The 17,918-nt window shown below is 45.0% G+C and overlaps 1 protein-coding gene across 1 annotated transcript in view; it reads left to right on the top strand.

Annotated features, from left to right (window-relative positions):
- The first annotated feature begins 873 nt into the window (after positions 1 to 873).
- TIMM44 (translocase of inner mitochondrial membrane 44) overlaps positions 874 to 17,918 on the top strand; it is a 161,725-nt gene continuing 144,680 nt past the window's right edge. The window contains exon 1 of the mRNA XM_086947308.1: positions 874 to 999. Coding sequence (XP_086803434.1) covers positions 970 to 999 — 30 coding nt within the window. The 5' untranslated portion in view covers positions 874 to 969. The remainder of the gene's footprint in view (positions 1,000 to 17,918) is intronic.

Genomic DNA, 17,918 nt, shown 5'->3' with positions numbered 1-17,918 from the left:
TGCTATTAAATCTTCAGAGAAGGCGCCAGTTAGAGCTCAAGGATGAAGACATGCAATCCAACATGAATGTCTGTCACTTCAAACCTGGAATTTGTTGAGGAAGAACTAGAACTATTGAACCTGAAGTCAGGAGCACAGAATGGAAGACCCATAGTTTTTAAGGTGCCAGACTTCAATTTGGTTGCGTTCAGCACTCAAATCCAGTCTGCTGAAGCAGATAATAAAAAAACAATAAAGTGATGGGTGGAATGCTTGATTTAATGGAGAGAAGGCGGTAGTCCTTTAGTTTGTGAATTGCATGCTGTGAAATCAGAAAAACTTTGTACAGTACTGGATTGCCACTTGACCAAATTGTGTGACCCTAGGCAAATATTCTATTCTACATACCATCGTTTTTCTTCATGATCAGATGTAAGAGAACCTTTCAATGCGTGTGCTCAGTGTCCACTGTGCAAACATAATCTGGTGTTAAGGTGAAACGCTTCTGCATGTTAAAGAAATATATATGTTGGAATCATACTTTTACATGATGTTTGTTGCATAATTTAATTGCAACTATTTTCAGGGCTCGGCTAAACGCACGGGCTCTTAGAGCCCAGCCAGACCCTTGGCTCGGCCCTCCCTGTAAATGTGCTGGCTCGCCCACCTCTACACAGATCCATGTGTTGCGTAGAGCTCTCTGCCGAAACGTCTTTTTGTTCTCTTTTGGCCCCCATAAGATTCATACCTCCCCCAACCTAAGTTTACTTTAAATAGGTCTCACACTCACAGGCTTTCGGGGACACTTCTGGAACAGCTAAAAGCCGCCCCTTCTCTGAGACCAAGTCCTGCCTGACTCTTAGAACGGCTGAGAGCAATTTCCACGTCGTGCGCACGCGCAAGCTGGTATACAGTCACGTGACCAGTTATCGTTTCCTGGCTAACGAGCAGTGTGACTGCGCGCCGAAGGTCACTTCTGCCTTTACCAAGATGGCGGCGGCCGTGTGCCAGTGCTACCGGGTAAGAGATGGAAACGGGGGCTTCTTTACCCATGAGTGAGGATCGTTGGGGTTTGACAGATGACAGGACTGGAGCACAGGGCTTGGGAGATGAAAGCAGCAACCCAGTGGCAGTGAGGGCGGCAGCAGCAGAAACCGGCAGAACGTTGGTCCCAAAATCTTGGGGTGAAAAGGGAATATTAGATGACAGAGGATTGGAGGGAAGGCATACGAACAGAGTAGACAGATGACAGACACCTGGGGTAGCATTACAACCCGAAAGGGTGCAGTCGTAAATAAGGGTAAGACCTGGATCTTTGAATGGCAGACTTGTGAGGAGGACAAGGTTTTTTGGGTGGGAGGGAGAGATGCTTGAGTGTGGGGTCGAGACATGCGGATGACCAACCGGCGGGGTGTGGTGGTGGAAGATATGGTGTTCTATAATAACCTTTATATGGCTCTTACCACTCCTGATTTGGGTGGTGAAGTACTTGCCCACACGCGGCTATGTGTGACATCATCCTGGTGTAAGAGTGCTCATGTGTGACATTCTGCGCTTTATGTATGACACTGATAGCAAACCTAATTGCTATTTAACTGATCAGAAAGAGTCTTTTGTGGCGCAACATAAAGTACTTTGAGTACTGCTTACTTTTTAATCAACTTACTTGCACTAAGGTGATGCTGATCACTGTGCCAGTCTATTTAAACTTACCTTCAGACCACCCACCATCAGCCTAGTAAAACAGTGCACACCCTGACCGCTGTCGAACTTTCCTTTACCCCTTATCCTGTAGTACAGATGCAGACGCTGGTGGCATCTACATGCTGGCTGTCATACTCTTTCTATTTACCTTTTTTTAGACTTGATGATTTACAAAGAACAACTGCTACTGAGTTTACAGCTGCTCTCAAGGGGTGAAATTGTTGCAGTGTGGGAATATGCGGAAAGATTAAGGAGTTGTGTTAATCTGGACCGTGATGTGTGGCACTTGGCAGGGCTGTTACAATGTATATGGTGCTGAATAGCTTCCTGGTGCAAGTTTACACCACTCATGCAGTTTATTCAAGACACCAGAGCATTTTCAAGGCTCTCCATCCTAGCGGTCCTTTTATAAAAAAAATATATATATATTTATTTATACAGTGTGTATCATTAGGAAATGTATATGTAATGTGCAGCTTTGCTGGATATGTGCATGGTGTTAGGCACATTAGGGTATCTCAATTTCCCTTCTCCTAGTTGCTAACTATCATAACGCCATCAAAACATTCCCTACAGAAAAATATTGCCATCATTCATCTTGCTATAGAATTCGAGGTCACATGGTAGACCTTTAAGTCTGTTATGTATATATATGACAACAGACTTAAAGGCCTACCATGTAACCTCGATTTTGTACTTTATTGCGTAGAAAAATGAATGATGGCAATCTTTTCCTGCCTGAAATGTTTTGATGGCATTATGATGTTTATAAACCAGGAGAAGGGAAATTGAGTTACACTGATGTGTCTAACGACTTACAACATGGGCTCGTTTAGTTGGAAAGCAGTATGTAGCTTTCAGAGCATGCAGTCCGCAAGCTCTCTGTGGAGACTTGAGTACACAGGGCCGTACTGTTGACACTGGTACATCCGGTGCTGTGATTGGAACTCTGCTGCTCTGTGTGTGTGTCAATAGCTGCAAGAGGTGGAGAAATCGCAAGCTCTTGGCAAATGGGCATGGAGTTTTATTAAAAGTGAACTTTTGGTCTTTTTTATTCTTGAAAGTATCGGTGTGTGTTATTTTACTATTTAGGCTCCCTTACGCTGTCTTGGTGTCTAGGTTTGTTGAATTTGTATTACCTCCAGTCTGGTCCTTAAGAGGAAGTTGTTGTGATGCTCACTGCTGGCGGTGTCGTGCTCACATAGGCAGTCAGAGGTGTCTCAGGGCTCAGTGTACAACTGCTCTAAGTCCGTTGACCTGAAGAAAGAGTGGATGTAAAACAAAGTTGCTGCTCTAGGGGCCAGTCAGACACTGCGTGGTCACAGTGGCCAGGCGCCTTGCTGGAACACAAAAATAATCAAGGCTCAAATTGTATAATGTTAATGATCATGAACTCGCTGTGCTGACAAGAAAACCTGGTATGTTCAGAGCCGGACTTTGCTTGAATATGAGTGATTATGATTCCTCGTGCGTCTAGCAGAGTTTGATTGATGTGTGAAGACACGCAGTGTGCTCACTGTCAGCATAGCTCACTGTAGCTCATTGTAGAGCGCCTCCATGCCTCGTGGGGTTAGTCCAAGTGCGCTATAATATGTCTGATTAATACATTTTAGTACAGGGATGCGGACACAATTAGTAAAATGCATTAGCGTCACCCCTGATGCGTGGCACGTGCCAGGACAGCACACAGATATCGTACTGTAGTATGTTGTGTTGAGGGACGCAGATCTTACAAGTGTGGTGCATGGAAAGCGTTGGGAGAGATAGATCCACGATTTACGTTTCAGATATGGTGGCAGAATTGGCTGTGCATGAACCTTTATCGTACTTCTAGTTATTATAAAGGCTATTCCGCCTTGTGTCTGTATTGGTTGCAGCTTTAAGGTGGACCACTTAAAATGTTATGAGGCTGGACAGGTGTGTTTGCGACAAAAGAGCGTGTCAAAAATGTGCCTGGATTTACTGTCAGACCGTCGTCCTTCTATGTGATCAGCATGGTAGGGTGATAATCGAAGATCAAACTATATATGTAGTACTACCTGCTGTCTTGGTTTAAATTGGAGTCACCCGTTGTCCTGCTTTGTTTGTTAGATCTTTCTATAGCATGCCTATTTTTGTACTTTGCTCCTCCATTTTCTGTATGTTGGCCAGTTGAGGTGGATTGAGGTAGTACACTGGTCATAGCTCTACTCTGATGTCATTCAATCTTATATCTAATAATCTGCACTAAAGCAGGAGCGAGTGTTTGTCAGGTAGCTTTTTTGCGTTCTAGGCGGATCTGAGCCAATGATGACCATTGAGAGCACTCAGGGAGGAGGGGGGTCTGTGGAGAACACCATGAAAGGGTCAACGCCTAGAGGACCGTTGTTGGTTATTGGAGACCAAGGATTAAAGTGACTATTCAATTTGTATGCAAGTGGCAATCCTACCAAAGCATCACACCATCACACCTTCACACCATCACACCATCACACCTGCCACTTAGGGAAAGGGTCAGACAGTGGGCCTTGTCCTGGTTAAAGAATTTGTGGTGTAGCTCTGCATGTTACTGCTCTTACTTTCTAGTGCTGTCAGGGAGTGTGTTCCATGAATTATATGGGGCGATAGATGCGCACTGTATTTGGGTTTAGGCCTATTGTCAGTATTTATGCGAGCATATTATAAGGCATCATGCAGAAGAAGTCTGCCCATCAGATTTTTGGGGAAATAAATGGTATGCGAGGATAATATTTTAAAGTACAGAAGGCATTTTGCTATGTCCTGTCCCAAGAAATGTTTGAGAAATTCGAGAGATTAGTAGTAAATGTAGCTTTTAATGTGCATTTAACAGGGACGTTGGTTAATACTGCAAAGAATTTCACACAGTGTTGCAGGGATTTCTACCTCTAAATTTCTGGGAAATGTGTGTTAAATAGTCCATGTTAAAGCACACATGGGAAAAGTATTTGAGATTTACTAGACACTTCTATTCACAGTGTTTGTATGGAGCATTTGAACTTCCTCTACTCGATTTTACTCAGGACACCAATTTACAGATGCAATGTTTGCACCCATCTTTCTAGCGAATGATACCCAGAGACAGTTTGATAACCCTCGTTTGCTAAACCATTTGAGATAAAGATGTAAGACCAGTAAGATTGTCAGACATTTAAGCAAGCTCTTCTAGGATTTCTCCCTGATCTGAAGGTTGCATCATCATCCTGGAAATGCCTATCCAGTCCTTTTTCCTTGTCCAGTTGACAGAAAGAATGTTCATTTCGGTTGGATGATGAAAATTGTGAATACAAATATCTTGTGTGCGGTACAACAGCACAGTGGCAGACGTACTGATATTTGCATAATACTCTGTGGATGGGAGGCATTTTTTGTATTTTGGAAATGTTTACCTGTGCTGGTCTTTCAGTTTAGCTCCAAGATGAATGCCGTATATTTAAAACCAGTTTTTACTTGTCAGCCGTGTGTTCTTTCGGGCTGTTGAGAAGGATGCACATACGATCGGGTTAATCGGGCGTGCCAAATTTTCTCTGTCTTGCTGGTAATGTTAACGCATAACTCCATGTCACCAAGGAAGCAGTGCTACAATACTGGGTATCTATTTAACATCTTAAAGCATTCGGGGAGGTTTAGTCCTTTTTCAATTTAGTTGATACAATTGAATTAACACATCTGAAATCAATTGTTAAATATAAGCCCAGTACTCTAGCAATGCTTGCTTGTTGATTTGGATCCATCAAATACCCTACCTACAATTAGCTTGGAAGCATACATCTTCCTGGGTTGAAGTAAAAGATTACAGAATAGGCACAATAGACAAATGAGTTAATCAATTTGTGTAGAGGTGTAGGTGGGTCAGGGCAGGTGCTAGAGATCCTGCCGTTGTTTTACTGGCAGTTTGTCTTTAGGCCATATTAGATTATTTTGTTGTTTAATGTATTGGTGTCCTTTTAAGGTCGAGCCTAGCGGCAACGCCCATGCGCTGTTCGCTCTGTGAGACTACTGTAGAGTATGGTAGAGAAGCCGTGTCCACTCTCCTTCCATATTTTTCATTGGCTTGGGTCATCGTCTTTCGTAAATTCTGCCTTCGGATTAGTTAATAGGCTTGTTAGTCCCTCCTTAGTACGGCCTTGTCTTCATTTGTACCCTCCCATGGCGACTGGCCCTTTTACTTCGGTTGTTACACTGGAACTGTTATTTAGTATGTAAGCACTATTTACTTTATTGAGTTTCTCTTACTGCAGGCAGGACATACGCTGCTTCAGCTGAAACCGATTGTGTTTTTTAAAGCAGCACAGCTGCCCCATAACCCAGGCACCTGCTTTCAATCACTTTAACCCGACATTATCTTGTGTCTGTTTCAACTCTCCCCCTCCCCCCCTACCCCCTAGTGAAATGGATTTAGAAATGATTAGCAAATTAAGTCATGCGAATTCCAGGTAGTACTTAATCCTGTGATAATGGGCTGAAGCTGACAACAGCACATCTATGTTGCATGTAGTCTGTACTAAAGCCATCTGACGGGCTGTTTTTCAAAGCATGTTTTAATAACAACACCACCAATACCACAACCTCCACAAACACCACCAATACCACCACCAACACCAATCCCACAATCCCACCACCACCAACACCACCACTAATACCATCATCATCACCACCACCAATCCAATTCCACCACCACCAATCCAATACTACCACCACCAATATCAATACCACCACCAATATCCCCACCACCAATACCAGTACATATTTGCCGAGGCACACAGAGATATTAGTCCATATTGTAAAATAGGCACTGATCAATGCAGTAATCAAAAGGGGTCCATTGAGGTATTTCTTTTGTCTTCATTCTCTTAATCTTTTCTTCTCAGGAATTCATATACAAGAAAACACACTGACAGCCGTAAAGTGTTTCGTCCAACCTACTTCTTCAAGGCTATGGGGCATAGGCAAAGAAACCCGGAACCCCAAATCACAGCTTACCGGTAGTCGGTGCAAAGACAAACATTCTGAATGTTTCTAAAAAGACGTCGTAGTAAGACTCGATTATCCGTTCCTTCACTATCTATGCCGGATCCCACAAATTATGTTTGATCTGAGTCTCCAACCACAGTTCCCACAATGAATATCTGCAGATCTACACAATGTAGCGTACAGGTTGAACGTAGAAGCAATCCCTGGCCTGTTGCTCCAGAAAAGATGACCGTACCTGCAGAAAAAACCAATATATTGTGGCGGTTTGTCTTGAAATGAGGTTTGGCGGGCACTGTGCCCTATAAACACCTGGAAGGAGTATATAACCCAACCTTAGTAATATTTAAAAAAATGTCGACAGCAGTGTAAGTCTAAATACAGCCAATTAAGTCCTATTTGTTGTGTCTCGTGAATTTTTCACGGTGACCCACTGATTGCAGAGCCCTGATTAGCCTGAATAGGAAGAGGCCGGTATATCAGTACCACCACCAATACCAATACCGCCAATCCCACCACCACTGCCACCAATACCACCACCTCAGTGCCTCTTGCTCACTTGTAATTGAAGGGACACTGTACGAGGCCGGAAGTGCAGCCAAGACCATCCCTTCCTCCATGCCTGCCATAAATCACAGCCCACCCTGCACCAAGAGGTGAAGCCAGTGCCCTTCTGCCGCTAGAGTGTTTTTTATTAGGCCAAAGAAAGCAATGACATTGCACAATGCCACACTGCACACTCAAAACATGGAGAAGGCAGGAAATACCCCCCCTCCTGCTCTTCCTCCTGAGTCGCGACAGTGTAATCACAGAGCAAAAAGTGCTGGAGCACGTTGGTAGTGTCTATAGCACGGATCATATTAGGTAAATAAGCTCGGTGCAAGCACTGTGCAGGGAAAACATTAAACAAGTAACACCGATGTGGACAGGGTGTGGCGCAGCTGTTGGAGATGCTGACTGGAGCGCTCAGGCTCCCAGTTAGAGTCTCAGTGGCACCCCGTGCCCACTTGGCCAGGATGAGCAGTGCCCTCTTGGACACCATGACGGTAAAAAGTGCCGGAGAACTTTTGCCTCGGACAGAAGGAGCTGCTGCAGACCGCAACACCGACCAGGTGCTGCTATACGACTCACGCTGCCCCGCTCCCGCCATCTTGATAGCTGGCCAGGGCATCTACAAAGGTAATATTGAAAAAATAAAGTTTGGTGAGCCTTGCCAGAGAAAAGAAAGGTACGGCTCGGCAAATTCAATTTTTTTCAATATTGTAATTTTTTTGTAAGCAGCTCGTGCCGCGCTGATACGAAAAGTGCACCACCAGTCTATAAAACTCCTTAAAAGCACAAATACGATCTTGTATACACCACACATTTATGATACAAGTTAGCAAACTGCCACACCTGCAACCACAACTTACCCGTTACCCCATAACCACCATCAATCCCGCGAGTGATGTGTGCGGCCACCACTGCAGCACGGGGTGCCGGCTACTTAAAAAAAAAGCACGAGCGCGCGCCACTGCAAGCCATGTGTTTCTATGATCGCGCCCGTGTGTGCACGCTAATAGAAACCACGTGACTGCCTATTGGTGTCTATTACGCGCACCAAGCGTGTAATAGACACCAATAGGCCGTGGGCGGAGCAACGCGCCCGCCATTTGGCCAATTGCGTGCAGTCTTTTATAAAAAGACGCACGCAAAGGCCAATGGGGTAGCACAAAAGGAATCGCACACGCACGAGCGTGTGCGATTCCTAGGTCAGTGCTAAAACCCCGTTTTTGATTACAAAATGCCTCGCGCTGCGATGCACTGCTTCGCAGGTCGCGAGACCTAAAAAGGCACCATGATGCAGCAATGGCTAATGTACTTTTTTATGTGCATTAGCGCTACATGCATCATAGTCCTTTTTTTAAATTTATTTTTAGCCATGTTGTTATACAGCATGCTCACAAATCGGTGCCAATGCCCATGCTGCACATTATGAGCAAAAGGCAATGGCACAGCCTCTCAAAGGCAAGACCTATTCGCTCTGCCAATGCTTGTTAGGTCTCAGCCCAACACCCTTGTGATTTTGAGTAAATCAGTTTATCTCCTTGTGTGAAAGAGAAAAAAATATGACCTGTGTCAAAAATCCTATGACATAAACAAAGCAATTGCTCTCATTTCCATGATTCTGGAAGCAGATGACATGTAGTCACAATAAAAGCAGATAACATCTGTTGTAACAATAAACATCCATTTCAAAGAAGATGATGGCTTCTTTGAAGTGCATGTGGCATAGTAAAACATAGCTACAAATGACAAGCGGTTTAACAAGGACGACAAGGAAGAAGAAAAAGTAAAAGTAGCTCCTCAATCACAGCGTGATCAGCAGAAGGACAGCAATCAAGCTGAAGCAATCAGGACTTGGTAAATGCTCCAGGTGAAAGAAGAGGAAGGGAAGGCAGCAGGCGATAGGTCAATTAGAAGGCAGCAAATAAGAGTGACATTGAAGCCAACAAGTGGTAAGCAATGGGCAGGGTGCAATCCCCTTGTTGTATACAATATCTCTTGCAAGCGAGAGCACATGCAAGGTCGCAGGCAAGACCTAAATGCATACATTCATGTATGGAGCGGTTTTTATTTACCCCTCTTCATCCGTTGGCTATTCAGCTGTCATTCATTTATAGGTTTTGCCTGGCGAAAGCTGCGCTCTGCGCAGCTTTTTCGCGCAGGCGAAAACCTAATGAGAACTGTAGTGTGGGTTTGGGTCGGCCCTCGTCATTCATTGGCTGGCTCCATAAATGGAGCCTAGCCATTGGACGAGGGGCCTGTCCGTCAATGCCGGACCAGATTCGGGGGCGTTCCCGAGATTCTTTGGCTTTTGCCGACGTCACGCGACGTCAGCCAAAAGCCGGGAACGCCCCCGAATCTGGTCCGGCATTGAGCCGGCACCCTTTCCTGCTTGCGTGAGTGCTTTGCCGTCCGTGTCCCCTCCCGCCGTCCGTTATTTAATTAATTCAATAAACCTCCCGGCATTGAGCCGGCACCCTTTCCTGCTTGCGTGAGTGCTTTGCCGTCCGTTATTTAATTAATTCAATAAACCTCCCGGCATTGAGCCGGCACCCTTTCCTGCTTGCGTGAGTGCTTTGCCGTCCGTGTGTGCAAGACAAGACTATAAACCATGTTCATGACGAACAAGTGAGTATTGCAGCTTGGACTGCGGAATATTTTCAGTTAGTCGTTGGAGAGTGAAAACACCCAGTTCTGATGGCCGCACCACTTCAGCCATCGCCTTCCTCTCAGCCCCTCCTCCCCAAGGTGAACCTCGGTTCCGAGGCGCGGTGGACAGCACTCTATCTGACTCCGCTGTCGTCCTAAATGAAATGCGCAGTCTACACGCCATCTAATAGCGGCCGTCTCTGAGCATGATGTGTCAGCTGAGGTAACGAAGTGAGAGCACACGGGTGTGCTGCCCTCGCCTTTCGATGACACTGATGTGTGGTGACGGAGGCAGCCAGCAGTGAATCGCCCCAGACGCGCAGTCTGCTTTCCCCCGTGACGTACTTTCTGGTGTGACATTCATATACTTCCAGGTCGCGGCAGTGTCTGGTGCATCGGCTGCAGACAGTTCATTAGGGGGAGGCGAGGTTAGCCACGTGCCCCTGGTGACCCGACTGCCTGAAACAGCCCTACAGAGGAAGTGGCGCTCAGCTGCCTATTTGAGTCACCGTGGCTTTATTATAAGTATAACTGACACTCGTTTGCATGGTGGGACTTGTGGACTCCTACTTATGGTAAAGAACAGCAAGTTCGAGCACGTAGGGCCTGACCTAAAGGTGTCCCCAATGACATGGGGCCAGTTGGCAACCATGTGAAGGATTTTTTAAAATATAAAGTAACAGACGCTCTGGTGCATAAAGACTCGCTATCTACACAATAATGAACCACTTTGAGAAAGAATTGCATTGTAATTTTGTTGCCTTTAATCACATGGTGATGGCAGGACAAATAACTGCTTGCTGATTTGGACTAGTTCAGATATTGATCCACCATTCCTGTTGCATCGAAGCTTCTGACAAATGCTTCACTTTCTTTGGTTTCCCCATAACCAGAATGGCGATTATTTTGAGTAGTCTGTGTAGCGATTTCTATTATAGACATGGTGAGAAACAAAAAAAATAGCGCCTTATTCACAAAAGTAAACGTAGACTTTTGTGTGTTTATTATTTTTTGTTGTTTATTTTACTATTCACAGATTCAGGTTTAATAGTAAGTTTACCAGTGCGGAGACTCTGCTGTTGGACGGGAAACTCCGCACATAAAATAGAACAACCTTTTTTTTTTATGTGCGAAGTTCTCTGCCCCAATTGTCGTAAATTTATTATCCAATCTGAGTTTGTGAATAGTAAAAAATAGTAAATTTACACAAAAGTGTATGTTTACCTGTGTGAATCAGGGCCATAGTTTAGTTGGTTTAGAGTCCACCCATTGTTTACCGTTAGATTGGCTTTTTTTTAAATTTGTATGCTCCTTTGCTTACTTTATATTTGGCAAACCATCTTCATCTTGTGTTTGCCCCCTCTTCTGGAGATCGAGCCTGGGCAGCGCATGTGCTGCGAGGCATGCTGTATTAGAGTATGCACTTGAAGCTTCGCGCACTCTCCGCCCAGATCTTTCATTGGCTTGTCTTTGTCCTTTGTAAATGCTGGCTTCCGATTCTGTAATTGGCTTGTTAATCCATCCCTCCTTAGTACCTCCTTCTCTTCATTTGTAACCTCCCATACGAACTGGCGCTTTTACTTCTTTTACACGGTCTGTGTTATTTAGTCTGTAAGCATGATTTCTTTAGTGAGTTTAGTCTTACTGCAGGCATGATGCGCTTTGTAGCAACATTCATTGCGCCATGAACACGTTCACTTTCCAAGCATGGCCTCTATTAAGTACAAGCGCTGCATGGGGCGCTTGGAAAATTTGCGAGAATTTAAGCTATTAACATTTACAGTGCCAATAGCTCAGTCTCGTCAATGCGAGACCTGTTGCATTGCAAATGCTGGTTTCTTTTTCTTTAGGCACTTCATGAGCGTACATGTGTTTTATAATCTTTCCCCTACCGCCTCACCTCCCCTCCAATCATTCCGCCGCCGCTTCTCTGGTGCTCACCACGCCTCCAACTTTGTGAGTAATAGCACAGCAGCAGGGATAATTTTGCCACAGTATGGTTGAAAAGGTAACTTGAGGGTTGCTTTGTTTTATATCCTGCATTCCACATATTGAATGACAGCACAAGCTTTGGAACAAGTCTTTTATGGCGCTGGGGGAAGAGCCACATGCTGTACTCACTTTGACTGGGTGTGAGTGTCTGATTGATTCAGAAGCTCTGTCCATCACCAACCCCTTTTGTACCGCTTTTGGCCGCTATAAGTGTGGCAGGGTATACTCAGACGTGAGTCCCTTGCTCACTTTGCCACTGGATTCAAGCAAGCCGGGCTGAAGAAGGCTGGAATGCCAGAAACCGGTCCTCGGAAGCTTGTCTCCGGTCCAGGGAAGACATGGCTTGGCAGTTCGGGCTGCTCTGTTCCCATGAGGCACAGGGTCAGACTGATTTGCATATTGCCATGTCTGAACTGGGGTGGCAGAGTGGGCTAAAGAACGGTGATGGATTAAACCCAGATCTCTTGACTGGGTGTGAGTGTCTGATTGATTCAGAAGCTCCGTCCATCACCAACCCCTTTTGTACTCACTTAGATGGCAAAAGAAATACTTAGCATGACATGCCTCCTGGACTCCCATAATTCTCTTCTTGACCTACTACAGATGGCCAACGGGATCAGTCCTTTGTAAAGTAAACTATTCCTTAGCAAGCATATCCCTTAGCATTCTAACACTTCTTTATTCTTTTAAATTCGGTGAAGTTTCCGGAGTGAAATGTTAAATAAAAAAAGAAACCTGCATTTATAAAGACTAATACCATTACATTCAGTGCACGGTTTTGAGATACTATATATATTTGTTTGCTTTTCCTCCAGTATTTTGAAATATTTCCCCTTTATTTAAACAATATCTTGCAGACTAACATTGATAAAGCAAACGCTTGATATAAAGGTAAAAAGTGCTGTTTTTCTTTTCCTTTCCGCACTCACTGTGGGGATGCTTTTCTCAGTCTTGGCAATATAGTTACACAAGAGCCGTGGGAGTTTTTTCCCTCCCGCCAGTGCTGAATAGAATTGACACAAAGCATTTGACTTTTTACTTATGTAGCGCAAAAATTGGTAAAGCCAGTAGGTGAGAGGCGAGACCTCTCTGCTTTTGCCAATGTTGGTTAATTATGGTCAATATGCCTTTTAATTGTTTCTAAGAGTTGTGTCTGTGTCTAAAAGTGAGCTGGTGTTTCCCAGAGAAACATATACATGATGCTTGTGAGACGGAAGGCTGTGCCCCATTGAAACAGTTACCAGCAGTCTCTGCCCTTGTGTCCTTGTATGGCAAAAAACTACTTTAATTATACCTGGGTCGGAAAATGCTTAAAACCTCATGTGTGAAGGTGCCTTTAGTCCAGGCTTGTCAGAAGTGTTTGTGGGGCTTAAGTGAAAAAAAACGAATGTGTAAGTCCAAGTTATTCAGTTTATGCAAGGTGCCAAGAGCACCTCAATGAGAGCTAAAATGATACAGTTTGTGGGGGGGCTCGCAGTGTGTGGGGGGGCTAGCAGTGTGTGGGGGGGCTCGCAGTGTGTGGGGGGCTCTGTGTGGGTGTGTGGGGGGGCTATGTGTGTGGGGGGCTCTGTGTGTGGGGGGCTCTGTGTGGGGGTGTGTGTGGGGCTCTGTGTGGGTGTGTGTGTGGAGGGCTCTGTGTGTGTGTGTGTGTGTGTGTGTTGAGGGGGCTCTACGTGGGTGTTTGTGTGTGGCATTTGCGAGCGATTAAGCTACTGGCATTGTAAATGACAATGCCATTTATTTATGTTAAACAAAAAAAAATAACAATGTCAAGAGCAATGCCAATACCTCTAACTTTAACAAAGGCAAAACCATTGCATTGTAAATGCTTGTTACTCTTGCCGACGGCAGTATGCAGCAAGTGGCAGCGGTCCAGGCCAGTCAAGTCTTTGGCTCTGTTGAACTGTGAATGATGTAATTTCGCCTAGTCACATGGATATCGGTCTAAAAAGAAATTCACTTCAGTGCTGGTATGCCAATAACTTTACTTTGCCTGTGTTTTTTTGTTTTTATTCTTTACCCTTTTATTTTTTTCAGTTTCTATTTTATCTTTATAGTATGTCTTTAGCTTATTGTATTTCAACACTGCTAGTACCCTTTCTTTGTGCCAATAACAAATCTTCCTGTGATGTGCATTAAACTAAAAGAAATTTCCATAATTTTTCTAAACACATGAGCCTGCTACGAAGCATCGCTTCTATTCTATTAAAATTATATGCCCGAATTATTTTTGAACTTTAAATGTTTATTTAATGCAGGTTAATGGCCATCATGTTTAGACAGCATTAGCTTTTTTTGGGGATTATGCTTGCAAAAAAAATAAACAAAAACACGGCCAAGGTCAGACCATTTGACTTTGCACATGGTTGTTTGTATTACTTTTAGCCTTGATTCACTTTGCTTTTAAAACTCTTATTGCTTTTGATTTCGAGCTTAAAACCAGCTTTGCTGCCCTCTGTCACTTGACTTCAGCGTTGGGCAGGCCCAAGTCATTTCCATCCCCTGTGGCATGGAAACTAGGAGATGTCTTCGTGCCTCCTCATCAAGTCTTTCATGTTCTTGCATCACCCAGGTGTCTGTGAGTAGTAAGTTATTTATGTCAGACACTGGAAATCTGAATTGCCTCAAGTCACGGTATGCTGCCTTTCTCGTGGGTACATCACGTTAACACAGTTCCGTTCGAAGATCACACTTGCTTTTCAGATGATTAAAGTTGTCGGGTCAGTGGTGGCCCAGTTCACCTGCGCGTCACTATATCAGTTCACCAGTATCTTGTGTTTGGAAGATTTCGAGTGCTGAACTCAAAATGATTTCAGAGAACGCCCTGATGTGAATTGGTGCATGTCCAAAACACGCCTGATTGAGGAGTGAGACTCCCGATTTTTAAGTTGCAATTTTCAACAGGCACATCTGAAGTGGGAGGATGTTTGGGTGGTTTTCATCTTTGACTGGGGCTGGCGTCAGTGGTCACCAGATGGTTGAAATATGGGTCTCTGAGTAGTACTGATGGCAGGTTTACAAGCAATGGTGAGAGTGAGGCCCTGTATGTCGGTCTTGTAAAAGAGATAGACACGTGCCTTTGGGGGAGGTGTTCGCCTCTTGCGAAATCGCAGCCAATCAGGCTGGCTTCACGCGTTGTTATGAATGGTTGAGTAGTGTTTGGGTACATTTTTATAGATTAGGGACTCGTTTACGCAACTGTGTACACAAGAACCTCTGTACACGGACGTGGTACTGTATTCACAATAAGGCAGCAGAACATGTTTGTAGACCAGGATGGTCCACACATACTCTTCAATCTCTCAAAAAGTTCTTCTCATCTCCCCCAACCTACAAGGAAGACTTCTGTAGAAGGTATTCATATTAAGTAATATTATTGTCATGCGATGTCAGCCCCTAAAAGGAGAGAGACATGTCAATGACTGCTGAGCATCTTTAATTCTTTAATTCATATCGTCCTGTAGCTGTAAAGTGACTCGTGGAGTGATGCCGTCTTCATCTTTTAATATCCGCAGCCTTTGCTTGGAGTCTCTGAAGTTAAAGAAAAATTCCCTGGGGCATTGCGCAAGTAAATAGTTATTGGGTTGGAAGCACATTCTATGCTTGCATTAATATAAGTTTTGCAAATTCGTTTTTTTATTTAGATTTCTTGCTGCCGAATGTTTGCCAGCGTCGTAGTGCTGCATATGTCGCGTTTTTCTATCTGTACAACTCAGTGATACTCCGTTATCAACCCAAGAGGCATGAAAAATTGTGTGTTCGAAATTGTAACCTTCAAGTAACACATAAAGACCTCAGCGATGAGGCTTTTCTGACTGTGCAAAACATTGGAGTTTTTGCCCCTAAATGTATTTATTAAATCTTGTAAACTTGTGGTCACATCATAACAACTATAATGGCACGGTTATACAAGAGTTCTGTCCACAGGATAACAATATTCTATGTTTACTCGAGTCTCTGCAGGATGGCCCGTCAATCAAGTCATGTTGCTTATGGTCTAATATCAATACAAGTGGTGTTAAACCGTTAACAGTGAACAATGAACCAGTCCGGCCGTGAATGAGTAAAGGCTGAATGTCTCTGGCGTCAGTGTCCTCTCACACGGGTGCCCTATTGTTGCATAGGAGTCTCAGTGGGTGGCGTCTCCGCATCCAAAACATCATTTCAATACCTCAGTAGCCGCCCTAAGGTATTATGCATCTGGGGGAAGGGGGATGGGGTAGAGTCTAAAAGCGGGCCATCCCCATCCTGTGGCTCAAGAAAGGCTGAAAGCACCTCACACCCTTGCCGAGATGTTGGAGTTTATAGAGCTTGATGGACATTTCATTAATGTCAGACATATGCAATGCAGATCCAGGTGAATTAATACGGGTATATTTTTGGGTAAAATAAACCTCATCTGATTTGAATAAGCAGAGTGAACCAGTGGCTTGAGCAGATGTGAACCAAGGTTCGACAAATTGGTTCAGGTTTCATCTTTTACACATGTCAATTCAGATAATTGGGTCAAGAGGGATTTAACATTTGCTAAGTAATTAAAATGTTCACAATCAAGTTGTAGCACTGGCTGGATTATGAGCACTTCTGGATGAATAGACCTTTTTTGTGAACCCTAATTAATTAACTCAGAACTTTGTTGCAATTTGTAAGCAATTATTGAACATTGTGGCTCAATGATTAGAGCGGCAGACCCTGATGCAGAGGTCTAGCCCGGGACCAGGGTTCAATTCCCCGTCTCGGCGGGTGTTGGGCTCAAAATTCCACGGACCTGATAATTCTCGCCTCGGTGCCTATTCCTATCATGGAGTCCCACTCTGCAACTCTGGGCAGTAGCTTGCTTAATCTCCACAACGGCCCCCACAACGCTAAGGATGCCTGGCCTCCACCTTGGGGGTGCCCAGGAGTGGATGCCTCACAGGGAAAGCCAGGATGGGTTCCACAGCGGTATTCGTACAAGCGCCTTGAGACCCTTCCGGGTGAGTAGTGCGCTATACAAGTATCAATTTACAGTTTTTACAATTTTACAACATTTAGTTTTGTCAAAGGAAGGACTGAGTATGTATGAAGGACTGGAAAGGAGGTTAGTGAACATCCTCATTTTCTAATCAAGTGTGAGAAAAAGAGTCCTATTCTCGAGTAATATTTTTAGGTCTCGCCTAGACGAAAGCAAAGCGAAGCTTTGCTGTCTAGGGAGACAACTAATGTCGCCGCTTTCCGGGGAATGTGGACTGCAGACTGTGACGAGCTTGTCCTCCTGGAGATTGTAGCTCGTGAGCACGCACGTCGCGTCGCCCTGCCTGATATTCCCATTCACACAAAGGCTCCCGCACGCATGCGCACATACACACTGCATACACACACACGCACCCCCCCTTTAACAGACACACGCGCAGACAGACGCACGCACAGACACACTACAACAGACACACGCGCACACCCCACCCCCACTCACCCCTCCGCAACACACTCACCTGTTCTGGCGGACCGGGACTCGATCAGGAGCCTACCACAGACACACGCGCACACCCCACCCCCACTCACCCCTCCTCCTCTGCAACACACTCCCCTGTTCTGGCGGACCGGGACTCGATCAGGAGCCCTCGGGGCTCCTCGGACAGTGGCTTCTCTCTCGCGCCGCGATGGGGGCCGGACTTCCGGTTGGGGCCGCGCTGCGATTGGCCGGCTGCCCAACCGCTTCCGGGTCGCCGCAGGCAGCGCGGCGGCCCGGCGGGAACTTGAAGAAACTCCCTGGGCTGCGGTGGTGAATAGAAATTCAGCTGCGTGCATATGCTCAATCAGTGGAAAACTTCGAAGCAGAATGCATTGATGTACAGGATAATAAGACGGACTAATTAATGCGTAAAACAATACGAGGAACATATTGAGGCCTGGAATAATGAGGAAAACTAATTGGTATGTGGAACAACGAGAGAAACCTATTGACAGGAAGCACAATGAAAGAAAATCATTGGCACGTGGAGCCGTAAGTTAATTATTGACATACGGACCTTGCATCTCATAGACATGTCGAACCGCAGCAAACTCATTGTGAAGCCGAGAGGGCTACGCAACGTACAGCG

This window comes from Lissotriton vulgaris, chromosome 12 (assembly GCF_964263255.1).
Source record: "Lissotriton vulgaris chromosome 12, aLisVul1.2, whole genome shotgun sequence".
In the NCBI taxonomy this organism is placed as follows: domain Eukaryota; kingdom Metazoa; phylum Chordata; class Amphibia; order Caudata; family Salamandridae; genus Lissotriton; species Lissotriton vulgaris.
The sequence above is the reverse complement of the archived record's forward strand: the minus strand, read 5'-3'. Positions and strand labels throughout refer to the sequence as shown.